Consider the following 27,131-nt stretch of genomic DNA (forward strand, 5'->3'; position numbering starts at 1 on the left):
AAAGACCTCCTCCTGAAGACCTCCTCTGGAAGACCTCCTCTCCAGAAGCCATTTTCCGTATTTTTCATCCAAACTTCTTCAGTCACAGTTTTTGTTTTTCTTTCTTTTTTTTTTTTGCACTTTTCGGCCCGAGTTGTCTTTGAAAATCGCCAAGTGCCTTTCAAATTGTATCTACTAGGATGGTTTTTTTTTGTTTTTAATTTTTTAGTATTTAGGGCTCTTTTTTCCATAACTTAGTCCCAAATGATAGTCTTCTGGAACTCAAGGACACGATCCCAGGGGAATTCCGGCTCGTAGTCGTCTGTTTCTAGGAGGGATCGCTTGGCACGGCTCTCGGGCGCCGCCTCCTCCGCAATAGTGGTGAGCTCCGCTGCTGCCGGTGAGTTACCCGCCGCCGCCGGATCCGCTTCTTGTTCCGCCTGCAAGGTGGTTCTGGCCTCCTCATCGCCCGCTGGAGTACTGCTGCCCGGCTGCTCCTCAGTACCGGTTCCCGATCCACTGGCAATGGCCTCGATGGGCGGCAAGTCCCCGCGCCTCTCGTTGTTGCGTCCATAGTTGCTGCCCGGGAAGTTGTTGATGGAGAACTGGTCGGGCCGGAAGTTGGCGGAGCTGTGGGAGCTGCTGCTCTCCGGTCGGTTCAGATACTGGTACGAGCTGCTGCCGCCGTTCTGGAAGCTCTGGTCCTGCGGCTGGTAGTTGGCGCTGATGGCCGAACTGCCGGCAGTGCTGCCGCCTCCATAGATGGGTCTGCCGTAGCTGTCCTTCTGGCCGCCCAGGCCGCCACTGCTGCTGCTCAAACCGGGACGGTAGAAGGGTTTCTGGAGCTGGTATCTCTTGGGTGGCTGGTTGCTGGGCTTTCGCACCGAATAGCCCGGTTTCACGCACATCATTCCAAAGACACGGATTCCGGGCACACTGGCGTACGTGGGCTGGTCATGGGCCATGGGTCCCTCTTTAGGAATTAAAAAGAATAAGCATTAGGACTAGGAATATGTATTAGTATTTTGTTAGAACTCACCCATCTTAAAGTGATCGGGACAGCGGCAAATGACCAGGTAGTGGGACTTTCCAGTTCGTGTATTCTGCAGAGCTAGGAGGGACCAGTCCTTGGGGGAACGACATTCGCGCATCTCCGTAGTTGCCTCGCAGGTCTTTGCCAGGGTGATGGCCTTAATGGGTAGTGAAGTATTTGGAAATTACTTAGGGAAGTATTGTAGAAGATAGAGGTAGCCAAAGGTATAGTATCAAGGCTTAAATTCTAGGGGTATGAGATCTATAATACTGACTTTGCATATAAATAAAAATAAGAGGAATACCTCAAGGAACAAAGGATCGTAAGGGAACCTCAAGGAAGTTGTCGGAAATATAGACACCGTTTCGAGATATATGGGTTACCCAATTCTGCAATTTTAGGAGGACTCTTCTAACCTGTTCCACCCTTTAAGAGACATATTCCCTTAAATCTTAAGATACTCCCTTAGTTTACTAAAGAAAACATCAGATATCTAAAATTAAAACTAAAATATGACTGAAACCCTAAACTGTTTTTCTTTTAAGTGTAGACCGTCTAGACGTGGTTTATTAGCCAGACTCCTCCTTGGCAGCGATTAGACATTCACTTTGGCCCACAGGGCAGCAAAGAAAGTTACCCCCCGTACTTGGAGCAGACCATACTAGTCCCGACCCAATCCCGATTTCGATTGGGATCATGATCATGGCTGGCATGGCACCCAAATTGAAAGGTGGCATGCTAAACGGTATGGACACATAGCTGTCACTTAACACGAGGCGGGCAATGGAAACAGGAGCACTTCTCGCCAAGAGGAGAGATTTGGAAGCCAAGGGGGCTCTGGCTTGGCCAAAAACACTTGGCTGGCTGGATGGCTGGCCGAAAAAAAAAAAAACTAAATTGCCAGGGGCGTCAAGCCGTTTTGCCACGCTTTCAATTGGCCGACATGATTGTCCTTTAACTGATTTACAGCTCGGCGGGGCACCAGCTTCAGCTCCATCTCCATCTCCAGCTCCAGTTCCAGGTCTAGCTACTGGAAGCTGAAAGTAATTTGATTGACTCTTGCGGCGCTAGTTTGCATGTGAGCTTGATTCTTTCTCCACTTTATTTTTTTTTTTCTCGATTGCCTGGCAATGGCAATTGGCGCTCGATCCGAGCCAACGATGGCATTCAGGTTAATGTGGTCCGCCCGGCTGTTCCAGTTTTTCCTACTGCCCCGCTCTTGTTTTCCAGCTAAACGCATTTTCATAATTTGCTGTACAGTTCCGGCAAAACAATAAAAAAAAAAATAGAAGGAGCTGGTGATGGTGGTGGTGCTGTGCCACAGTGGCAGCCACAAGTGTTGCATTTAACGGTAAAGTGAAGTGTAATTATGACAGTGTCTGGCACGGCCCACACTCCGCATCTTCACTCTCGGACCAGAGCACTCTCGGACCATAGCTCGGGTCCATTAAGCTATTATAAATGCTTTTTATTATTTAATTTATTTAAACATTTTTCCAAGGCCCCATCTTGCAACATTTATAACTCAATTAAACGTACTGAGAATAGTGCCAAAGGAGCAGATCATGGTCAAGCCATAAATCCATACAACATGTGGCATACATCATTGGCATTGGTGGTGGTGGGAGGAGTAGGCAAACCGCAGGTGATCTTCCAACTGACCCACGGATCGTGAATTGGCCGATGGGTGGGAATCGATCCAACATGCTTGGAGGCTTGAAAATCAATTTTATGACTCGGTGATCCAACAAATGAGGCGCAATTTCTGGACATTGGCGGGACGAGATCATCAATTGATTAAATGATACACCTGGCGTCTCGATTCCCTCATTAATTGAATGCCAGACTGGCAGACTGCGAATTAGCAATGGGTTTGGGGAGTGGTTCTCCTAAAACGCACTGATTTTCACAAAGTGAGGTAATTGTGGACAATCTCAAGGATATTTGTGGTCTATTTGAATTGGAAAGAGTATCTAATTTTATATCCAGTCTGTGAAAGTGAGCCTAGTCTGTGAGAAAATGAAATTCGTGTCCATCTTCGAATTCATTTTAAAAGCGATCAGATCATATTTTTGTGGTTAGCTGGTATTGATTCAAAATCGTGCTAGACACATCTACCAAGAACGAACTAATGATCCACCGAGAGTGATCTTCTGCAGTTCCACTTTCAGTTCCCAAGTCGTGGCCCAGAATTCAGAATCAAATCATGGCTGAGGCAATTATTTAAGTAACTCAGTTGCTGGGAACTGGTCTACCGGTCTACAGATCTACAAATCAGCTTACCTTCTTCTTATTATCGCCAACCAATTTTGTGGTATGCTGATCATCTTCGTTCAGGCTGGCCGAGCAGGGATCACGGTATCTGGAATCGGATTAGATTTGTTGGATTAATTAGAAGGTCCTCCATGGGAAGTGGTCTGGAGTGGTAGAGTGACAACCTCCAGGTCTCATTCCTCCAGCTGGAACTCACCTTGATGGACAGGCGCACAATGGCTGGGTGTAGTTGAGTCTCACGTAGACCGCATTGCAGACCTGCTGGATGGCGCACTCGGGCAGCAGATAGATGTGCTGATTGTGGGGATAATAATGATATTTTGTTGGTTTCGCTGTCGCCGTTTTCTGCAATAAAGAATTATAACATTAATCTGAGGCATAAAGGTGAGGAATTGAGCGAACTGCTTTGCTGTTGATTGATGTGACCAAAAGGGTTTTCCAGCCCCATCTTCTATTTGGCTAGCAATTAAAGTTGGCCAAAGCTAAGACCCATCTGCAACCTTGTTGTTGGCCAAATGTTTGCTCCCCCGAGAAGAGAAGATCTTCTGCGGCTGTCGTGTCGAGGCGTTGCAGAGTGTTGTTTGTCTTCTGCCACCTCGGCCACGTCTGGCGGAGATGAAGTGCGAAATTGACGCTCCCCCTGGGTCTCATCCTGGGACTTGTAGTCTCCTTCCACTCTAGTTTGCACTCTAGTATTCTTGTGTATTCTTTTCTGGCTTTGGTTAGGGTATTAAATGGGTCTGTATCTCACTTTATAATAACTGAACAAGAAGCGAAAACTGTTAAAGTGTAATAAAGCAGAAGCAGAGGCAAAGATGAGTGCTCCGAGACAGACTCCTCGCTTCTATGCATTCAAAGCAGTGCTGGCGGAGTCGACTCGCAGAGACCGAGACTCGAGTTGTTGTGGCAAGTTGCCTTGGCCAAAGCAGGTTAATGGCAAGCGAGACCCTCACATAATGCCACACAAAATTGCTTGGCTCGCCTTTTCCGCCGAACCGAAGGGGGAACTAAGTTATTAAGAAATTGATGCAACTCGGGGAGGGGTTCTCCATCTTCCCCCCCATTCAATATATGTACATACGTATGATATGTTGTTCTGGGTAACCCTGGGTAACCGGGTAAACTGCCAAACGCACTTTTACTTGTAATTTCAAGCCATCTCTTCCCCCAGCAGCCCATCAGGCCATCAGCCACTTCCTTCCTGCGACCATTTCCCCGAGTTGTTTTCCATTTCATGAAACTTTTTACACCAGTCCCGGGGTACTCAGGATACTGCGACCTGCGACCCTTGCCCTGCCCTCTTCCCTCTTCAGTTTCCCTTTCGTCTGGTTTTTTTTGTTGGACTATTAAAAAGTTTCTTAGTTGAATATTTTAAAAACTCGCCTGATAGGTTTTCCCTCTTTCCGGGCATTTATGGCAGCTAGTTTTCAGAGAACTTTTCCTTTTCAGGTATTTGTTTAATTATTTTGTAATTCTGTAACAGAGTGATTGTGCGTGTGAATCGATGCGTGGAAATGGAGAGGTCTTTCAGAAGAGAAAGGGAACTTGATTGTTTAATTAGAGCTTCCTACCAGAGGGGCTTTTAATATTAAATATTTATAGACACCAAGTAGGGGTTTTCGGTTAGAAACCTGAACTAGTTTAGAACCGGCACCCTTTCCAGATCAAAAGCCAAACCATTCCCTTTCCTACTTAGCCCATAATTGAGCCAAAATTGCCGGGCCATGATCTGGCTTTAAGAAACGGTACTTCCCATGTCAGTCACTGACCATTCCAGCCACCTACTGTCATGCCTTTTCCAGAGACTGATTTACACTGACCCTGACCATTATTATTGAATTTTTCACTCCCCTTTGGACTGAAGCCCGTCTCCCGATTTGGCGTCAGCTGGTTGTCCAAGTGTCCGGAATGTCCGAAAAGGCATTGGGCCTTTTGTTTCCACTGCTGCTGCTGCTGCTGATGCTGCCTGTCTCTTTCACTTTGGCTAAGTACATTTTTAAATATTTACCATGTTGGTCGGACAACCGAATAGCCCAAGGAGAGGGGGGGTTTCCTAACTAGGCCCTCGGCTAAAAGAATTTTCCACGAATTGCAAATTAAAGCGTTTTTTTTGTTATGTCCGCAGTACGGAGCCAGGTTAAAGTTCAGCCAGTGGCAGTTAGCATGGCTCTTCCCTCTGCCCTCTGCCGCCTGCCCACCCAAGTGCCACTTGAAAATCGTGTTCTCCACTGCCAGCTTCCTGCAATTTGGCACTGCAGTTCGGAGTTGGAATCCCGACCTTTCACGGGCTTCCATACCATGCCCCATACCATTCCATCTATCCATCCCATTGAGGTTGTTCGTGTTGTTTGGCTTTTTTTTTGTTCCCTCTATTTTTGGAGTGGCATGAATTGCGTTTTGATTGAAAAGAAAGTGACATTTCCGCTGATTTTCCTTTAGAAGAGAAGAGTTTTCCTTTTATGCAACTCTTTCTTTCGCCTTCACTCTGGCTGCTAATTTCCCAACATTTGCCTTTTGGTTAGTGACGCTGAAAATTTTCTGTTTGCACCAAAACAACCTCTAACAATCTAACATCTAACAATCTAACTGGCAAACAACAAATAGTAAATTGCAGTGGCAGTGGCAGTGGCCGTTGCAGTGGCAACATGACGTATGCGTGATGTGTGTGTACTCATGAATGCCTGGCTTATTGACTTGTTTCGATGGCCATGATTGCCATTTGATTAGCTGTCGCCTGATGAGCCATTGATGGGTGAAATTTCGGGTTGAATAATGATGGCAAATATGACTTTAGATTGCCGGGGGAAAACTTGAAGAGATTGTGAGGTAATTTGCGAAGAATTGCTTTTGGGGGAAAGTGCTTTCAAGATTTAAGTAATCCTGGCAATTAAGAGTCAACCAATCCTCATAATAAATTGCAACATTTTTCTTAACTGGCTAACAAGCTCGGCAGCCATCAGCACTTCTCGGATTTCAAGTCCTCCGGCCATGTGAGGGTATCCTCTACCTCTATTTGTTTGTCTGCTGGGATGTATCTCGCAGGCTTGTTGATTTATGCCAGCAGCTCGAAATTTACTTTTAATGAGAGACGGCAGTAGCAGTAGCCGAGGCAAAAAGCCAAAGCTAAAGCTAAACGCATGTAACTGACAGCAGCTTGTATCTATATATCTTGCAGATGCAAAAACAGCGCCACTTGTTATTCAAATCAGCTTGAAGATACTCGAGACCGGAGAGCACCCAGAGACATGAAATTTCACCGCTTAAGCTTAGCTACTTCTCAAGCTCTGTTTTCAATGGAAATTTGCATACCACCTCCACTGTCACTGTGTGCCTACAATTAATAAATAATTTTCATTTCATTTTCATTTGAAAATTTGATTTAATTACGTGAAAGTCTCACACCTCCAATCTCGCCACAGAACAGAAAATTAGTTGCCATTATTTAAGATTTACTTTCTCAGTTTGTAAATGTTATTTAATTTTATGCTTGAAGTGAAAATGAAATCTTTTGTGTGTTTTTTTTTTGAGAAGTACTTTCGTTCTTCATGTTGGTATCTATAAAGCGTGAAGCTTCAAGTAGTTTGTCTACTCACGGATGTATCTTTCTTTTCGGCTGCCTTTTTCTTTCATTTGACACGACAAGCTACCGAAAATCCAACACTCCAGCTACACAGTCACTTGTAAGATACTTCTGTTTCTTTGTTCGTTTTGCCTCTCAACTGTTAACTGTGGTTTCTCATGCAAATCCCCATATACATAGCTATACCCCCTTCCCCAATACATAGTGTTTGTTTGTTTACCATTATTTATTTGTTTGGCCAACGCTTTTTCCGCTTTACACCGACCGGGCAATTGATAATTATCATCATCATCGCCATTGCCGAGCATCCCAGAGCTTGGACTGAATCTCCAGCTGGGTCTTTTCCTCTTCCTCGATTTTTTATGGTTTTTTTCGGTGGGTTTTTTTTGGAGTGGCCCGGCATTCTCAAGATGTTTATGTCCGCGGGTCGTAATTAAAATGTTCAATAAATCGTAAAGTTTTGATTGTCCAACATCCGAAGAGAGGCCAACGGATGTGATGCATTCAGAGGTTAACAAATGCATAGTATAGGTTGTCCTACAAGTCTTAATATAAACTAAAATAAATGTTACAAGTCCTATTTAAACCTGTCTAGATTCAGGCCTTCTTTTTATTGCTCCTTTGAGCCTCGTTGCCAAGTCTGGCCCAGACATTCAGGCCAAAAGCGGCGGCCTTCTGAGCTGCGCATGCGTAACTGATATCCATCTAAGGCGGTGTTACAATTTTTTTTTCCTTACAATTTATTTTTTATTCACCGCATAACTTGTCAAACGGCAAACAAAGGTGGAGCCGCACAGCCGGCAATGGTGATGGCGATGAAGATACAGATACAGAGATACTTTTTTTGCAAAGAGAAAAAGATGCATACAAGGCAATTACATGATTCGGCTGGCAAAGGCAAAGAAAATATTAAATAATCCAGCAGCAGCATTCCATAACCAATTCGAGATGCTGTGCTCCAAGACTACGTGTTCATAATTGTCATCGTGATTCCAGATCGAAGTCAGAGCTTTAAAAAATCGTTCCAATTCGATTCTAATGCCGGACAAAGGGCATTTTGTGTCTGGTCATCTCACCTGGCCGGGCATTACGCATTTGGCTTTAATGCCCAGTGCCGTAATAATAATATTTTTTACTCGCCAGTACTTGCCAGTACTTGGATGGCCGAGTTTATTGTTCTAGTTTCGTGGCCACTGGGGAGATCTCGGCTTGGCTTGGGTCTCAGAGCCTTAACAGTTCTTTGGCTTGGTGGCTCTGTGGCTCGTTGGTTAAGGTTTGTTGAACCCTTAATGAGTTTAAATGCCAGCTATGATATGCTCTTTAATGCACGTTTATGAGTTACATTTGCTGCTCCGACTACGGCTCCGGCTCCAACATTTTTTGGGACATTTTGTGGGACAGATTTAATGTGGCTGCCATTACGGTACCGATTCGGTCATGATACCAAAGGGAAGTTGGACATTAGTCGGTGATACGATAATACCAGGCCAGCCGGATGCTTTAACTTGTTTTTTGGATACCTTTTTAAAAGCGGAAAAAGTAAACCTTTTTCTTGTGGCATGTTTTGGGTTAAATGTTGAAAAATGTTTCTTTCTTTTTTTTGAATGAGAGAGAGAATCTATTAAGAGTCTCAAAAACTTCAAAAAAACCTTGCTTCTTCCAAAAAAACTAAACAGAAACTATAAATCTCCAGATTGATAAAAATTGATGGAGAATCGATCTACAAATCGTTTAAGGTATTCCGCTTAAGAATCGGATAAAGATTGACAAAGATATAGCTTTCGCTGTGGGCCATATTCGGGATCTATGGATTTTTCCATAGATCGAAAAATATGTTGTCCCCAGATTTTGATGCAGTTTGATGGAGAATCTATCTACAAATCGTTTAAGGTATTCCGCTTAAGAATCGGATAATTATTGGCAAAGATATAGCTTTCGCTGTGGGCCATATTCGGGATCTATGGATTTTCCCCATTTTTGAAGGGGATGCCCCAGAAAATTTGGAAAAAAATCGAAAAAATATGTTGTCCCCAGATTTTGATGCAGTTTGATGGAGAATCTATCTACAAATCGTTTAAGGTATTCCGCTTAAGAATCGGATAATTATTGGCAAAGATATAGCTTTCGCTGTGGGCCATATTCGGGATCTATGCATTTTCCCAATTTTTGAAGGGGATGCCCTAGAAAATTTGGAAAAAAATCGAAAAAATGTAGTGTCTCCAGATTTTGATGCAGATTGATGGAGAATCGATCTACAAATCGTTTAAGGTATTCCGCTTAAGAATCGGATAAATATTGACAAAGATATAGCTTTCGCTGTGGGCCATATTCGGGATCTATGCATTTTCCCCATTTTTGAAGGGGATGCCCCAGAAAATTTGGAAAAAAATCGAAAAAATATTTTGTCCCCAGATTTTGATGCAGATTGATGGAGAATCGATCTACAAATCGTTTAAGGTATTCCGCTTAAGAATCAGATAAAGATTGACAAAGATATAGCCTTCGCTGTGGACCATATGCGGGATCTATGGATTTTCCCCATTTTTGAAGGGGATGCCCCAGAAAATTTGGAAAAAAATCGAAAAAATATGTTGTCCCCAGATTTTGATGCAGTTTGATGGAGAATCGATCTACAAATCGTTTAAGGTATTCCGCTTAAGAATCGGATAAAGATTGACAAAGATATAGCCTTCGCTGTGGACCATATGCGGGATCCATGGATTTTCCCCATTTTTGAAGGGGATGCCCCAGAAAATTTGGAAAAAAATCGAAAAAATATGTTGTCCCCAGATTTTGATGCTGTTTGATGGAGAATCTATCTACAAATCGTTTAAGGTATTCCGCTTAAGAATCGGATAAAGATTGACAAAGATATAGCTTTCGCTGTGGGCCATATTCGGGATCTATGGATTTTCCCCATTTTTGAAGGGAATGCCCCAGAAAATTTTTAAAAAAATCGAAAAAATATGTTGTCCCCAGATTTTGATGCAGTTTGATGGAGAATCTATCTACAAATCGTTTAAGGTATTCCGCTTAAGAATCGGATAAAGATTGACAAAGATATAGCCTTCGCTGTGGACCATATGCGGGATCCATGGATTTTCCCCATTTTTGAAGGGGATGCCCCAGAAAATTTGGAAAAAAATCGAAAAAATATTTTGTCAACAGATTTTGATGCAGATTGATGGAGAATCGATCTACAAATCGTTTAAGGTATTCCGCTTAAGAATCGGATAAAGATTGACAAAGATATAGCCTTCGCTGTGGACCATATGCGGGATCCATGGATTTTCCCCATTTTTGAAGGGGATGCCCCAGAAAATTTGGAAAAAAATCGAAAAAATATTTTGTCAACAGATTTTGATGCAGATTGATGGAGAATCGATCTACAAATCGTTTAAGGTATTCCGCTTAAGAATCGGATAAAGATTGACAAAGATATAGCCTTCGCTGTGGACCATATGCAGGATCTAGGCATTTTCCCCATTTTTGAAGGGAATGCCCCAGAAAATTTGGAAAAAAATCGAAAAAATATGTTGTCCCCAGATTTTGATGCAGTTTGATGGAGAATCTATCTACAAATCGTTTAAGGTATTCCGCTTAAGAATCGGATAAAGATTGACAAAGATATAGCCTTCGCTGTGGACCATATGCAGGATCTATGGATTTTCCCCATTTTTGAAGGGAATGCCCCAGAAAATTTTGAAAAAAATCGAAAAAATATGTTGTCCCCAGATTTTGATGCAGTTTGATGGAGAATCTATCTACAAATCGTTTAAGGTATTCCGCTTAAGAATCGGATAATGATTGACAAAGATATAGCCTGCGCTGTGGGCCATATTCGGGATCTATGGATTTTCCCCATTTTTGAAGGGGATGCTTCAGAAAATTTGGAAAAAAATCGAAAAAATATTTTGTTCCCAGATTTTGATGCAGATTGATGGAGAATCGATCTACAAATCGTTTAAGGTATTCCGCTTAAGAATCGGATAAAGATTGACAAAGATATAGCCTGCGCTGTGGGCCATATTCGGGACCTATGCATTTTCGCCATTTTTGAAAAAATTTGGAAAAAAATCTGCGCCATATTTATGATCTAGGATCTATGAATTCATGATTACATCCCTATCCATTTTATATGAAACTTTTTTTTATTACCATACAGGTTCTATTAAATCAAACATACCAAAGCTTAATCAAGGTTCTAATCTTATTATTCAATCTTCTATTTATATAATTTCCCCTACAATCCCCTGGACTTCTAATCTCTAAAACCAATCTGAAGCTCTACCTCACTGACCATTTGCATTTGAATTCTTGGTCGAAAAAAAATCACTTTCTTGAGAATCACTTTCCTTATTCAAATCTCGATTAGCGATCACTTTCGTCGCGCCGTTTCCGCACTTAACACGTTAGAAACTAGCCCAAAAGGCCCCCACCTACTTGCCATTCTTCGCCTATATTTGTTCAAGGCAAACATGTCGAACAAATTCACTTAAAAGGCCCAGAAGAAGGGGTCTGATGGCCTAAACCCGCAAACCCCCAAGCCCCCGAAGAGTGATGGTCATTTACCTCGGACAAAAGACCAAACCGGCGAAACGGTCAAAATGTTTATGTTTGTTGTTATTTTAACATTTTGTGTTGTTGTGAGTGTGTTTGGCTTGTTTGTTGTTATTGCTTCTTTTTACCGCTAATACGCATAATAAACTCCCGGCCCAGCTGGGGGGGCCTTCTGCGGTGGTTTCTTTCTAAACTTTCAGCCTCCCCTTTGTTTCTCGAATCACGTACTATATGCGGTCATTGTGATGGAAAAAGACCACAGACCTGAAGAGCTGAATTTCTGAAGATCTGTGGAGCTGTATAGCTTACCTGAAAAAAAAATCAAGAAAAAAGCGAAATTAGTATTTTGTAAAAAATGGCAAATAAATTTTAAATGAGAAAAAAAGCCAGCAATTCTCACTTTAATTTCAGTTTGAATGCTATAATTTGTCTTTGGTTATTTTTTTTTTGGAGGAGGGGGAGAGCGTAATGTTGGACATAATTGTAGAGCCAGTGTTCATTTAAATAAGCCATTAACTTTCGAGGAGGAGAAAGAGATCTCTGGAAATTAAAAAGAAAAATATCCGCAGACTGCAAATAATTTCTTTGTCAGCTCCCACTCACATCGGGGGACTAATTACTGCAGTTGTTTGCTTTGTCTTGATTTTACATTACATTATATATATATATATATAATATTAAAGAAAAAGTGCAGTGTCTTCTTCTTGTGTTTGGGTTTTTGGGGCCTTGGGGCCAAACACTTTCTTTTATTGGACTTTCTTTCTTGTGTTTGTTGGCTTGGCTTTTCCTACTCTTCCTACTCAGTCTTGCCATTTTCCATTCCATCTTTATCAAAGTAGCGCACATTGCACATCTGCCACGCCTCCCTCCGCCCCTTTCGGATGGCCCTGCGGTTACGTTTCGGCTTTTGTTATTTCTAGTAGTATCTTTCAGACAATCTTTTTTTTTCAGAGTCTCCGAGGAATAGAGACGAGGCTCTGGCTCGAGAAAAAAAAGAGGTGAGAGATAAAGATGCCGACATTACGCGCTTTGCATTTTCCATTTTCCATTTTCCACTTTACAATTTTTGCATCTATCAGTGCTGGGTTTTTCTGTGTTAATTATTAGCTTCCGCCTCAAAGGGAACTGCCTAGAGGCAGACACATCTATGTCTCTGCAACAGAAATGTGGCAGGGAGAGTGTCTGTCTAATGTGGCTAATGTGTGTATTAGACTAAGCAGGTTGCACGAGTTGGTATTCTGTACTCACATCCTTCAATACTACCTGCTTTTTAGCACCAAAGACCATCACTAATGTGTGTCTTAAGTTATAAAAACCCCCAGTCGGCACTAGATAAAGCAAATACCTCAACCAACCCATGCCCTGTGGCTCATATTCTTTTTGTAACCAGAGGCCAGATGCCAAGTGCATAACTCGTAGATACTTTGATGTATCTGATGGGCAGAGAAGGCTCTTAGCCCCCTGGCCAGTGATTTGCGACAAATTTTCACATTTGCCGGCAATTGGAATTTGCATTTCGTGGCCATGACCGTGGCTGGGGATGGGGATGTGGATGGGGATGGGGGCTTTCCACCAAAATGGAAATGGATGAAGATGGGCCTTTACTGTTAAAGCCAATCGGCAGATGAGAATGGTATCTAATAGATACATGGCCGTGGCCAGAGCTCAGCATTTACAGCTATCAATCATAATTAAGTGAATGATAATCAAAATGGACAGCATTATGAAAGCTGCATCGAGTCGCGGCGGTCATCTCATGGTCTTTCATGGTCTTGAGGTCTTGGAGTCTTGGTCTTGGTCTTGCCGGTCTTCTTGTCTTCTCTATTATTATGGATAATGATAAAGAGAGGCAAATCGAGCGGATCGGAGACGGGAGAGTATCTGTTGGATTGCTCATTCTGCAGTTCGTTCCATCGCGGCACCGTTATGCAGGTCAGCCCTCTTTTCCTCATTTCAGAGCCCCCATCCTCCGTATAGCCACCATCCTCTTGGATCTGCAGCTCATCTTGTATGCAAACGCAGTGCATTCCTAGCCGCCAGAAAGCCATAGTCGAGGGAGAGCGGTGAGATACGAATGTATCTTGTATCTCTCATTGACATGCCAACTGCCTAGCTGCCTCACTGCCTAGCTAGCTGCCTGCTTGGAAAATTTAGCACGCTATGATCTGAAGCTGAAGCTGTAGCTGAATCTGAAGCTGAAGCTGTGGCTTGTAGCTTTCATTTTTCCAGGTGACAGCCAGCTATGAGTGCTTACAAGGCCCACAGAGAAGCGACTCTTTCTCCATTCTCTAGACCTGCCCCTGCCCCTGCCACTTCTACTTCTACTTCTACTTCCCTGTTGTTGCCTCCTGGCAGGCACATTAATTTATTAGTTGCACTTGCTTGTTGCGCTGTAAAAGATACGCACACGTTGAGATACTTTTTGCTGGCCGAGCATCTCCACCGCAGGTCCGTTGTCGGTTGCACTACCCGTGGCTGGCTAGTTGTCGCCTATCAAATTACCCAACTCCAGCACCATTCCGGCCAAGATCCCAAAGAGTCAGAATCGGAGTCTGGCCAAGACCTGAAACCTGGCGAATTGAGGTTTACGCGTTGGCGTATTTCGTGTTTTGATTAGAGGAAACTAGATTCTTAAATGGGACATGCTTTTTATAATACTTTTGCCAAATAAATAAATATTTTTTGCTTTCATAAGACTGGCTTTTACTCTAAAGAGTGTCATAAGAGGCTCTCTAAACAATGATTCTGACTAAGATTCTGTTTATTGTCTATTTCAGAGGCTTAGCTAGACTTTAAAACCTCTTTCTTTAAAATTAGCATTTCAATTGAATTGTTTGTTGATTTCTTAAAAATATAATCCTCTGCCGACTGCCTGCCCCCATTTCTTTTCAAATTCTCTTGATTTACTTTATAATAACACCATTCAAAGGCTTAAAGCTTAGACTCTAAGCCCTCGAGACATTAAGGAAATGATATGTTTTGGTCTAAACTCTAAAATTAGTGCCTCACACCCTCCTGGATTATTGAGGCCTTCATTTTCCAAGGCATTCGATGCGCATAAACCTGTCAGAGTCGGTGGCATCAGTGGCACCGCCGTCCTCATCATCGTCATGTGTCCTGTGGCGGTGGTGTTTCTGTCCATGTGGACTACTTTGTTGCGCCTGCCCATCATCCTGCCTGCCTGGCTGCCAGACTGCCAGCCTGCCCAGTCAAACCCGATATCGCCCGCCTATGTAAAAAATGTCTAGGGCGAGAAATTCGCTCATTAATTTTCGCGCTCCTCTGGATTCGCATCCTCATAGTCACCGTCCGGTTTTAGAGCCCAGATTCCCGGACTCTGGGTATTTTCTATTTTGACGTTGATTGAAGATGTGGTCGTGTTATGGTTTTGCCTGCCTGGGATCTGGGAACTGGGAACCCAGCAACTCTGACTGGTGGAAATGATTAATAAAACTGAAGCAAAGTTCCACTGAATTTCGAGCTTTCCCACTTTTCTATGCTCCATGATCTTTGAACTCAATTAGTGTTGTCCGGGCCGGGAATCTTGCACAGACCATAGCCGCAAAATGACACATATATTGGCCTAGGCCCTAGGTAGTATCTTGTGGCATAAATTTCCATTTCAAACACCACGCCCACAGCACACGCTTTTGCTTTTTTTTCTTCTCTGTTTTTACCATGATGATGATGGCTCTGACCATGATGATAAACTTCGATGACTTCACAATGATAGGATGGAAGATGGAAACACTGTGGAGTTTTCGGTTAGAAAGCGCATTTTTTTGGTTGGAAACCCATCGAGAAACCCCGTAAATCCTCCTTTGGGCCATAATCGAAGCCTGGCTGTCGGTTTTGTACCCTTTTTGCACCATTTTGCTGTTTTGTGGTTGTGCTTGTGGTTTTCCACCAAAGCCACTTAAAGTATCTGCATCTGCAACTGCAACTGCATCTTGCATCTTGCATCCGTTGACCAACTCAATTTTCCAACTCAAGCCAAAAAGGAGTTTTTGGCTTTTGACCATTTTGTGCGGTTGGTTGGCTGGCTGACTTGGCTGGTTACGGGTTGCGTTTTCGTTTCGTGGCCAATTTGTTATTTTAATGATTTCGATGGAATCTTCGCACATAATTGAGCCGGGAGTCCACCTCTCTTAACTTCTGTTTCTGGGAAAGTGGCCGCCAGACTTTTGGCCATGTTTACTTCTGGAAATAACTGACAAATGAGGCGGGACTCTGGCCAGGCAAAAATACAAATTGCTTTGACACAACCCACTACTTTCTGAAGGAGAATGTTTTCCTTTCTTAGAGGCTTAGTGGTATACCTCTAACCGTACAATGCTATCTAAATATTTACACCTATAAGTACTTGTAATATCCGCTGCCAGAGAGCTGCTGCCTTTCATCGACAAGCTCGGGCTGGCTGTCTGATTTGAGTTGAAGGGGCCTGCCTTGGCCTCTGTCTCTGCGTCAGTCCCTGCCTCAGATACAGATACAGATTCTTTATTTCTAGTTTCGGGTTTCCTGGCCATGGAAATTGACACTCGGCTGGCTTGTTATTGCTCGTTGTCGTCGTCTCTTATTAAAAATTGTGTCAAGTTGTCAGCGGCAACAGCAATGGTAGTTGCAACTGCAACTGCAACAGCAATCAGCTGTCAGTGTGCCAGTGTTGGCGGTGGCTTGTTGGCTGGCCTACAAAAATACCATCCGATCCGATCCGACCTGACCACACTTGTTGTAAGTGGAGTTGATGGAGTCAAAAGCATTTCCCGTCTATCTATGTATCTGAGTATCTATCTATCTATCTTGCAGACTGGACATCTATCCAATAAAAACGAAAATGAAAATCTCTTAAAAGAGATTTGTAAAGATTTCAGTGAAAGAACGGAGAGTGGTTTGATAGTTGAGCTTCGATTGATTTTATTACAATTTTTTAATTATCTTTGATGGCCGAGCTTTGAAAAGGAAGTCTGTGATATATATATATTTTTTATTCCCCGAACTTCTCCCAAAGATACACAAATTAATTGCACTTTCTAATGCAAACTAAGGCCAAAAACAATGAGAGAAATCTAGTAATTTCAGCGATGAGCCATAAATTCGAAAATCAAAACTCGATTTGCGGTCGAGCAGAGCCACTTTTGACCCCCAAAAAGGTAAAGGTCTGTGGGCCAGAGACGTTAATTCAGCAATTTCTATGCTCGCCTGCAATTAAAGTGGGAAAGATAGATGCCTAGATAGAAACCGAATGGAGTCTTGCCCCCGGAGACTTTCCTACTCGAATCGAACATGCAACGAACGAAACGAACATTTTAAACCCACTCGCACTCGCACTCACACACTCACTTCAGACACTCACTCACGACAGGTGAATGCAATCAACGATTGAAATAATGCTGAAAATTGTATTTTGAATGGCAAAATCTTCAATGTGAGTCGTTTATAATGATTTTTTGTTGCTTTTTTGTTTATGATTTGTGTGGAATTTGTTCCTCATCCTCCTCCATTGCCAGCTGATTTTAGTGGAGCAACAACTTTTACCTGGGCGTCAGACTCATAAAACTTATATATATCATCCGCCTTAGAAAGTGCTCTGGGGGGTGGGCAGTATCTTGGCCATCTACCAGAGTAGCTCAGTATCTACCTACTCTACATTGACACCAGAGATGGCCAACTTTATGCTGGCAGGATCCAGAATCTGGCTACTAGTGGCAACTGGGTGGCATCCGAGGGCATTTAAATTGCTAATTCGTGGGCGTGGCCCCCTGACTTTTAGCCGATGTTGCAACTTCAGTTAGTGCCACTGATGCCACGGTTGCCAGTGCCACTGCCACTGCCAGGGCTGCTGCTGCTGGTGCTGCTGCATTTATTTATGCTTTTTGTTTTGCTTATAAATTGTAATTCCATGTCCTCAAACTTGAAATGCGCAAAAAGTTTCCTTTTACTCGCTGGGCGGGGTGCATAATTTCTTGTTTCTGGAGATTTCTGTGCCCGGCATTGACTTTTCCTGCTTTATGGTCGCCGCTATGTTATAAAATTGTTAACAAATGGCTGGGCTTTGGACTGGACCTGGGCCGGAAGCTTATGGCTCATGTAATGGAAATTTTTTGGCCTTTGGACTATCACTGATGGCCTCAGATGTTAATGTATTCGACTAGCGCTCTTTAAGATTCGACTGGGGGTTTAAAGGACCATCTGTAGCAAGGAGTATATCTAAGCTAATTTAAAGCTAAAATAACTAAAACAAACAACTTTGGACGGTTTTTGCATTAAAGGTTAATGCATATGTGCAGCTCAAGACTTTTGTACAGGCTCGAAGGACCAAAATAGGTTAGGTTTTCATTTTGTCTCGAAGGACCAAATGCAGCAAAGACACTACGATTAGTGTCTCGCAGGACCAACTGCAGTAAATACTCCACAGTGGTTGCTGCAATCTTGATCTTAACATGAAGTCTCTGCTAATTTCACATTAAATACCCACAAATCAAACCGAAATAACCGGATCAAATAACTGTCGTGGCTAACAAGAGCTTGGCGAACCGAAAGCCACAAATTGAGTTGCCTGGCAGTTTGTATTTTTTTTTTTTTGGGAAAGTGCATTTGGGTATTAAATTTATAGACCATAAATGAACAAATGCCTGGTTACCCAGTGCCTAGCCAGTGCGATTGCCATTCTTATAAATTATTTATCAATTTGATGTGGCAGAAGAAGGCAGTCGGAAGAAGGCAACAACATCAGCATCTTGGCATCGGCATCGGCATCAGCATCAGCAGCGCCACCAATTGAATTAGCCATCAAAATGGTAAAATAGAAAAGAGAGGAAAACAAAAGAAAAATGTGATTTAAATGCAATTGGTTTTTCTTGACGGAGTTGTGCCGTTGCTGTAGCTGTTTGCTGTTGCAGTTGCTGTTGCTCTTTGTACAATTACACGACCTAGAAAGCCAAAGCAGCAGAAAGTTTGCCTTGCCGCAGAGAGCGCGAAGAAAGCCAACGGAGACGGAGTCGGTGGCTCTGGATCTTGGATCTTGGATCTTGGATCTCTTTTTGGCCAAAAGTCTCGACAAAGACACACAAATTCGATGTGGCCAGGATGGATGAGGAGGAGGAGGTGGCGGCGGCGGAGAATGAAAGATGTTGCAAGTATCTCATAGGTCGTTTGGGTCTTTGTAATGCAAATAGCTGCAGTTGTTCCAAGTCGAGGGCATCTCAAGGGGCTCGAGGTTCCAGGTTGTAGTAGAGACATTTGCAATTAGTTTGCCAAATGCTGTGAGATCTTAATTTGGTCGTGAGTCGTTCCAGATGGATGGTGGGGGCGACGGCGGTGGCGAGGGTGCACACACATTTGACTCGGCTAGGTGTCAGGTTTGTTTTAGTCCAACTTGATGTAGTTTGTTTTTGGCAGTCGCCCTAATGATTATTTACACTCTCACTTGGATCGTTCCAATGGAAAGTGCCCCATGCCCCATGCCGCATGCCGCTCATGCCTCTGGTATAGCCTGTCTTGGGAAAGAGCAGCTCTCATTAGTATATCACTGTCTTGTAGCTGCACGATCTGCATGATCAGAGATCAACAAATGGTCTTTAGAGGTCTAATTTGAAAGGGGGTAAGTTTTTTTTTTTTTTTGGTTCTTCAGACTAATATTTGAGATACACAGGCTGTACATATCTTGGCCAACTGCTGGCTAATCAATCTGCTTATCTGAAAGTCATCGCCTGAATACCTTCTTCATTAGAGCCACCGACTTCCAACTCATTGGCCAGATGATCTTGCAACGATGCCTTAATTGAATAGCATGCGGCGAGATAAATGCTTTGGCAGAAATGGTTGGCCAATTCTGGTTGGACTCGGCCGAGTCATTGCCATAAATTGCTCATAGGCCGATAAATTATGGAATGGGCACAGTGGGCAGTCAGTCGATTGTGGCAGCATCTACCCCAGATGCCAAATAGATATCTGACTTGGTTCTCGGGCTAATTGAAAGACCGAGACTACTAGCTTCTATTTATACTCTTGCTTTTTTTCTCTCCTTTTCTTTTAGCCATTGTTTTTGGCCTTTTGTTTTGGGTCTAAACCTTAACCCTTTTTGGCCGGATTTCACTTTTCATTTCGCATTTCTGGGATTCTGCTTTAAAGTATCTTTACTTTGTCTTCTGTATCTTTTTTTTGGCGGATAATGACCTGGCCCAATCAAAGAGAAATAATTTTCGCTGGTCGGGCAAATAAATTACAGTTATTAGTGGGTGAGATTTTTGTAAAGTTTTTATGCCACACTCCCATTTTCCCCGCCTCCCCCTACAACAACCTAATTGCTAGTAAAAGTTTTAATAAATCATCGCAGAAACAGAAACAGAAAACCCTTTCCCGAAAAATAAAAAAAAACAAGCAAGTTAGAAAGCCAGACAAGATTGGCGGCGGCTTCTCTACTTTCTTCTCTGTTTTTCGGCCGGATTGTTCGGATTGGATTGGATTGGATTCGATTGGATTGCCGGCTAGCATTGTTCGATTTTTCCTAATCATATATGAGTGCACTCGTCGTCCCCCCCAGCCTTCTTTCTCTGGGATGGGGCTTTCTGCCTCACTGCTTTCATTTGCATTCGATAGATGGCTTCCGCCCCGGCAGCTGGCTCTTGCTACCCGTTTTCCACTGAAATCATCATCGTCATCAGAGTCGTCATTGTCTCTCTGGGCTATCATCTTTGGTCTGGCAGTGCCTTACTGGAATCTGGAATTAGCATAACTTTGGGCGTCTAATGTCGTTCCTCTAACGGGTCGCCTTCAATCAGCTCCGTTGGCGGTATGTGGTTGTGTTAACAAGCAATTGATAAAACAAAGCGGTAAATGCTTGGCCAAAACATGTTTGTGATGTAATGGATCATGCCCCCCGGGGCGGTAGTGGAGTTACGAGCTTGAAGAACACTTCCTGATGCATGAGGCATGAGGTGTTGACTTTCTGATGGAAGAGCCATCATACTGATGAGTGCGGTTTAGGCCAGGTGGCTTTAAAATATTTTTTTTGAAAGTATTTGAAGGAAGGAAGCTTTTCCAGCTCCAGCTGTCCAATTTCCATGCCTCATTTCCCCTCATTTTCCACTCGTGGCAGCTTCTTTGGATGGCCAGCAGCCCACACACACGCACCTGCCGCCCAGACGGACCTCGATAAGTGCTCTCTGGCATGTCAATCATGCTCCTGACCAAGTCACGCCTTCTTCCGATCTCTTAGCTCTATAATATATATATATATATATATTCGGTGGCAGCTGCCAATGTCTGTTTTACACTCTTTCAGAGGGTTTATCGCGAGTCTTTGATTCGAAACCGCCTCGGAGTCTATGATTTGTTGTTTTTATTTTCTCGTTATGATTTCTAGAAATCCACATTAACTGCAATTCACTTTTTTCAGCCCCAAGTCAAGGCTATGATTATATGCTCTATGACTTGTGAAATTGTTGGTGTCATTTTGTGGCAGAGAGGCAGAGGCAGAAAGGCACGAGTCGAACTGGGGGCTGGGCCATCGAAAGTTGGCTCGAAAGTGATCGAATTGGGTTGGCTGCACTCGATAGTTGGTTGGGGGCTGGAGGTCATGAGGCAGCTAAGCGGATCTCGCCTGTGCCATTTAGTGAACTAGTTTTCCTTGATAGTTTTCCTCAATGCCTGGCTCATGCAGAAAATTCCTCAATATAATGTTAATTATTTTATAATTTACCTACTTTCCCGTTTTATAGACACTGTCTGATGATGGCAATATTATTATTGTTATCGTGCCGGGGTTCTATAAAGCCCAGAACACCCTTGGCTCTACTCATCGTTAAATTGCAGTTAAATTTCTTTCTCCCCTTGTGGGCTAGTGAGTTGCATATGGCAGGGCTATAATTAATTATTACGAGTGCTGGCCTGGCCAAAGCTGTGGCTGTGGCTCATGCCAAGCTTCCCCTCATCACTCGGCTAATTAGCCGAGTTGGAAGCGTGAAAAAGTCGTATATGTTGGCTGGCAGTTGCATCACCACTGCCAGCAGCAGGAGGAGGAATGCAACTCATGCGAAAAAGATCGCAAATCAGACATCGGACATGACCTAGCCACCATAGACTTGGCTAACGGGGCTTTACCCTCTATAATTAAGCACAAAACGTCGGTATTTGTCTAAACAAATCAAAGGAAATACCAAAATCGAAATAAATCTCAGTCTTTAGCCTCGTTTGCAGTTCTAAGTCGGATTGTCTTTCGAGAAGAAAGCGTGTAAATTCAACTGGCAGCGAAAGTAGCAGAGAGCTTGTATTATTATTTGTATGCAAATTAGCGAACCTCTGGAGCCCAATTCTTTTGTTGGCAATGTAACAATTATGCTTTCATCTTTCAAGCCAAGACTCTGCTTTTTTTTTGCCAAAAAAACAAAGCCAAAGAGACACAAATCTATTTAACAATGTGTTAATTACACGCGGTCACAGTTCTATAGCCGAGTTCCACCATCTAGCCACCATCTAGCCTCTATCTTGGTATCTAGCTATCTAGCCTGTGGTAACCGTAAACAAATCTGAGCTTAATCGTTAATTTATGATTTTTGTAGCGGTAACCGACAGCCGGCAATCAAGGCCCAACCCCGACGCTTGACGCTCCGCTGATCAACAATCATCATCAGAGCTGGCCATCTGACCATCTGACCATCATGGGTAGCTCATAAAGTTCGAGTGCTGGGGATGAGTTTGATTCGATTTTATGACCTCTTGGTGGCCCATTAACATGCGGGATGGCCCGATGGCCTGGCAATGAATCGTAATTAATGATCACTTTTCACTCAGCGCTTTTCAATTCATTTCGTTTACTGTGTGGAATATTTCCAAGGGCTCTACAGCAGGTGCTATGATGCTATGATGGGTGTGTGTGGAAAGATGGATTAATTTTCATAATTAATTTAAGCACCTCACTCTCTATATAATCTTTTGTTTGGACAAGAAAATCCTGTGTCGAAAGAGAGAGGATGCTTGGCCTAATCAAAAGTAACATCCATGGGAACTATTCCCAGAGAAAGGCTAGAGTCTAGAGTCTTTACTTTCGCCAGGGAGCCCAGGTCTGTTTAATCCCAACTTATTCTCAAATTCCTAGCAACATTCCCCCAGAGTAGTAGTGTAATCGCATCCCATTCACAGCAGAGTTTACTTAAAACGGCATCAAACGACACTAACCGCACAAAAGCAGTTCGATTAATCTTCAGATCGATTGGAGAAACAATTAAAGTCTTCATTAGACTGGTCGTCGGGGTCTTTGCAACCCATTTAGGTGCGGATATGTGACTGCAATTTTAATTAGGCACACGACCAACCGACCGACAGGCTCACCCATGTCCAAGTAAAACATTTTCATTTACTTTAATTCTTTTCTTCTCGTTTCAGGTAAGTCCAAGTTAGTCTAAGCTTGTCCAAGGCTGGTCTTAGAATCATCTTAGAACCGCGAACCACCTCCAACCAAGAAACCCGGTTTCTTTTTTGGTGAGTTTCTTTGGGTAAGTGAGTTGCTCAACCTGTCGATGCTGGCTAGTTGGCTAGCTGGCTAGTTGGGATCTAGAAGACCCGGCTATGTTTGTATGTATGTCGTCTTCTGAATCGATAGCCGATCGCACTATGGCTATATGGCCATAAATTATGTCGTTGTTTGCACAGAGAGTTGAGTCGAGTCATCCCGATCCGGTCCCCACAACCAATCATCATTGTTAGGTGCACATCAAAATGTATAGGTCAGTAGTGGCAACAAATTGCCAGGCATTCCGATGCCGATGCCTGTCTGCCCAAATCATTGCCAGATTCTCCACTCAGATGCCCTCCATCTTCATGGAGATGCAGTCCTCTACTGACTGTATCTAATATGGCTTGACCAGTTCCCTTGTCCGTGTCATCAAGGCCCACCAAACAAACTGACCCACTCAACAATTGTATTGAAAGTTTTTCAGTTTTGGATTTGGTTTTGGAGGCAGAGAGTTCCCTTACTCCCTCCTTGGGCCGCCGGCTTATGACAATCGATTTGCAATGGAAAGCCAAATGCCTGGAGGCGCTCCATTTATAACAAGTGGCCAGTTTTGGCCAACTATCCGAGGCATACACTCGGAGAAAGGGGTTTAAGCTTCCCAATAAGAGTTGGAAGTAGAAGTTAGACCTCTAAGACCTCTTTCTCTCTGTGCATCTTACAACTTTTTGTGGCTATAACTATTGGTCTTGGTATCTTGGTGGTGTTGTTTTTGTTGCTGCCACTGTGGCAGTACTGCCACTGCCCCTTGCCTCTTGCCACTGTTGTTGTCATTGCCGTTGTCATCGCTTGTTGCTTTGTTGTTATAGTTTGAGAGTCAAGTTGTTCCAATAATTCTGCATTTGACATTCAACGGGGCTTACTTCGGTTCTTCTTGTTTTTGTTAGCTTGGCCCGAAACGGTTTCCGTTTATTTTCCATCCCGAGATGTCTCTGTCCCTGGCTTCTTGGCCCATTGTCTTGCAACAAAAACAAAAAAATGTATCTAGCTTGACAGGCGCTGCAGCCTTTCCCCTTTCCCCTTTTGGTGGCTAATGCTAATTAGGCCAGAGAATGGGTCATATTTTGTTGGCCAGGAGATTGGTGGCCAGCTAAGCTCTCTTACCTTGTTATCCTTGTTGCCTGCCGCCAACTTCTGCTGGTAGTACTCTTCCCGGGCATTCGTGTTGAGGCTGTCGATGAGCGCCGAGGCATTCACATGACCATCATAGACCATGCTGTCCTGCTGGCTGCCGTAGGTCGAGGGACTGGCGGCTGCTCCTGCCGCTCCAGCAGCTCCAGCCGCCGCAGCTGCCGCTGCCAGGGGAATATTGGCCTGTGGAGTCCTGGTGTACAGCTGCTCGATGGGCAGGGCGGGAGAGGCCGAGTTCGTGGTGGCCGAGGGAATCGCCGACGAGGAGGACGACGCTCCGGAGGATGAGGAGGACGACGAGACACCTATCGAGGGAGTGACCTTCTGCAGGGGCTTGGATTGCTGCTGCTTCTGCTGGAAGCTGCTGGTGGTGGCCAGCTTCTGCTTCTGCTGGGTGGTGCTGGTGGCCGCCGAGGTGGTGGAGCTACTCGGCTTCGAGGCCGCCGCCGCATTGGCAGCCGCTGCACTCACGCTGCTTGGCCGTTGACCTCCGCGCTTCAGGGCGGCGGTGACCTTGTGGGCGAAGGGTCGTTTCGTGGCCCGGTTCTTCAGCTTGCCCATGGTGGTCAGGGTGCGCTGCTGGCTGCCCGCATTGGCGGTGGTGGTGGTGCTGCTCCCGTCGGTCTCGTCCGCCGCGGTGATCGCCGCAATGTTGTTATTCGAGCGGGCGGCCACGAACTGGTCGTCGGAGTCGGTGGAGTCGGTCAGGGACTCGTCGCTGGTGGTGGCCTGCTCCGACTGGGTGGTTAGGTTGAGGGAGGTGGTCTCTCCGGCCGCTCCCTCAGTGTCCTCGGTGACCTCCGACTCCTCGGTCTCCTCCTGCTGGCTCACATCCGTGGTGGTGGGCAGTTCCTTCATGATGGTGCTCATCGCCGCCTGCTCGTTCATGGTGTTCTGCAGCTCCAGCAGGGTGGTCTCGTCCAGGATCAGTGTGGGATCGGTCTCCGCCTCGGTGGCTCCAGTAGGCGACAGGGTGCTCTGATCCTGCTCCTGATCCCGTTCCGTTCCGGCCTCGGTTTCCGCCTCCGGCTGCTGCTGGGCCGTCGTCGAGGAAAAGGAGGGACTGGCCCTGGAGGAGGTGGCCTCCTGCCGGTTGAACTGCTGCTCTTCAATGTCCAGGGACTCCTTCAGTCGCGCCACTCGCTCCACGATCCTGGCCAGCATGTCCTTCTGCTGCTCCGGCAGGTTCTTGGTGTCCAGCTCCAGCAGGCGATCGTACTTCCGTATGTTCCTCTTCACAGTCTCGATGTCCGCCCGGGTCTTGGCCGACTGGCCGGTCAGGCTGGGATTGGGATTCGGCTGGGAGCGGGGTGACTCCTGGAAGTAGGTGCGTGCCCGACGATTGCTGTAGCCCACCAGTTCGATGACACCGGGATAGTCCGACGTGGAGGCGGCTGCCAGGGAAGCGAAAGCCATTAGGGCCAGAAAGCAGCACCAGGCTGCACTAAACCGCACCATTTCGATCGAGGTTCCTAGAGAATATTGCCTAGATGTCTCCTATACCTATTCCTATGGTTTGGGGGGATTTATCTTTTCACTCGCGATTCACGTTTTTGGGTTTTTATTTGCCAATTTTTAGCGCTTTTCTTGGATATCTCGTATTTCACTCGCCCGTATTAGTGTCAACTAACTGTAACTCTAAAATCTTTGACACACACACATACACTTAGAGAGACGTTGTTCGGATCTCGGGGGGCACACACGCGAGGTCCAGGTGGAATCGGCAGCAAAAGTATCTTTGTATCTTTTGGGTGTTTTCGGCTGGGACTGAGGCACGATCCGTTGACTTCTAACGTCGGATTACAAATGTTCCAGGCCGCTGGCTGGCAGCGTCTTTTAAAAATTTTCAAGCGGAAAACGCGCAGGCGCACCGTTCCACAAACTTTTCTCCGCAACTCGGTGAAAGAAGCGCTCCTCCAAGCTGGGAAGCTCCCAGCCCCGAGCTCCAAGTTCACGGCCAGACCGGTTTGAAGCCAACATGTTGGCAGCCAACCAGAGAGAGAGAGAGAGCCCACAGAGAGAGAGTGAGAGAGAGCGCTTTCTCTAAATGTTGCTGGGCTAGTCGCGAAATGTTGACAAATGAGTGGAGGAGCTGCTTGTGTTAATTGCAACATGTTGCTGGGCCTTCCTTTCGGTCCAAGTCCAAGTATCTGCTGGATACGTATCTGGCAGATAGTTAAGCTCGAGCCCAGGCCCACTATTCAATTAGTCATTCCAGACACACCACCGAGGCCGAGAGAACCAGAACGAGGGACCCAGTTCTCCAACTGCTTTCGCTTCAATGTCAACTTGGCTCGTTTAGTCTGTCATCGATTTGGACTCGAACTGGACTGGAGTGGACTGGACAGACCAGCTAACACTTCTCCCGTGTCTTCTTCCGATCTTCTTCAATCCCCGAAAGCAGCTGAAAAATTCTCTCTAGCACAATTTAGCTAAATGCTATCGCATTAAACATAATTTGTCGCGGCCTTCTTAATTGCACCTCATCGTCGGGCAGATACTTGGAGCAGCTCTCCAATATCGAACCAAACACTCTCACCAGAGACCTTTCTCCCTCTGGGTGATCTATAGCCCCAGATCGTGCTTAGAACTTTTAATGAACTTCTAAAGGTGGCTCATCCATTTCCATTTCACAGTGTTCTCATATTTATACCCTCATCAATGGGGTATTGTTAGTTTTGGAAGTCGGGGGAGAAGTTCTTTGATGATGGGCTTTGAAAAATACTTTCCTTTTGGCTTAAATTCTTAGAAAGAAGAAATACTTTCTTCCTTAGTATATTACTAATGTATATAGTATATTATATAGTATAAAATATTTAATATATTACTAAAGATTACTGAAGTAGTCGAGCCCTTGCTTGGGAGTCAAACCTTCTAGTTTCTATCTAATAGAGAGAGCATTACTTAGTCTAGATATTTTTCTACAACCACTTCTTCAAGTCTAGAGCCAACAATTTGGCCTTAAACAATATTCCTACAGCCTGGGAACTGGCAATAAAACAATAACAAATAAACTAATAAGAAAACATTGCCAACTCTGAACTAAAGTGAAGCTCAAGTTCAGG

The 27,131-nt window shown here is 44.4% G+C and overlaps 2 protein-coding genes across 2 annotated transcripts in view; one reads left to right on the forward strand and one right to left on the reverse strand.

Moving 5' to 3' along the window:
- dsx-c73A (doublesex cognate 73A) lies at positions 1-25,905 on the reverse strand. The gene is made up of 5 exons (XM_017245871.3): positions 24,040-25,905; positions 3,483-3,631; positions 3,296-3,374; positions 1,019-1,169; positions 1-952 (listed from the first exon to the last, which is right to left on the reverse strand). Exons 1-5 carry the CDS (start codon positions 25,522-25,524, stop codon positions 234-236), a joined length of 2,583 nt encoding a protein of 860 aa, XP_017101360.2. The 5' UTR covers positions 25,525-25,905; the 3' UTR covers positions 1-233.
- LOC108128342 (elongation factor-like GTPase 1) overlaps positions 1-27,131 on the forward strand; it is a 71,076-nt gene that overhangs the window by 3,678 nt on the left and 40,267 nt on the right. The window lies entirely within an intron of this gene.

Source organism: Drosophila bipectinata, chromosome 3L (assembly GCF_030179905.1).
Source record: "Drosophila bipectinata strain 14024-0381.07 chromosome 3L, DbipHiC1v2, whole genome shotgun sequence".
NCBI classification, from domain to species: Eukaryota; Metazoa; Arthropoda; class Insecta; order Diptera; family Drosophilidae; genus Drosophila; species Drosophila bipectinata.

What these genes read in the sequence shown, in the direction of transcription:
- dsx-c73A (XM_017245871.3), bottom strand. Translation starts at nt 25,524, where the DNA reads ATGGTGCGGTTTAGTGCAGCCTGGTGCTGCTTTCTGGCCCTAATGGCT. An exon ending in TTGTGCGCCTGTCCATCAAG is followed by an intron (nt 3,375 to 3,482) that starts GTGAGTTCCAGC and finishes ATCCGATTCCAG; the next exon opens with ATACCGTGATCCCTGCTCGG. An exon ending in TCCCGATCACTTTAAGATGG is followed by an intron (nt 953 to 1,018) that starts GTGAGTTCTAAC and finishes TAATTCCTAAAG; the next exon opens with AGGGACCCATGGCCCATGAC.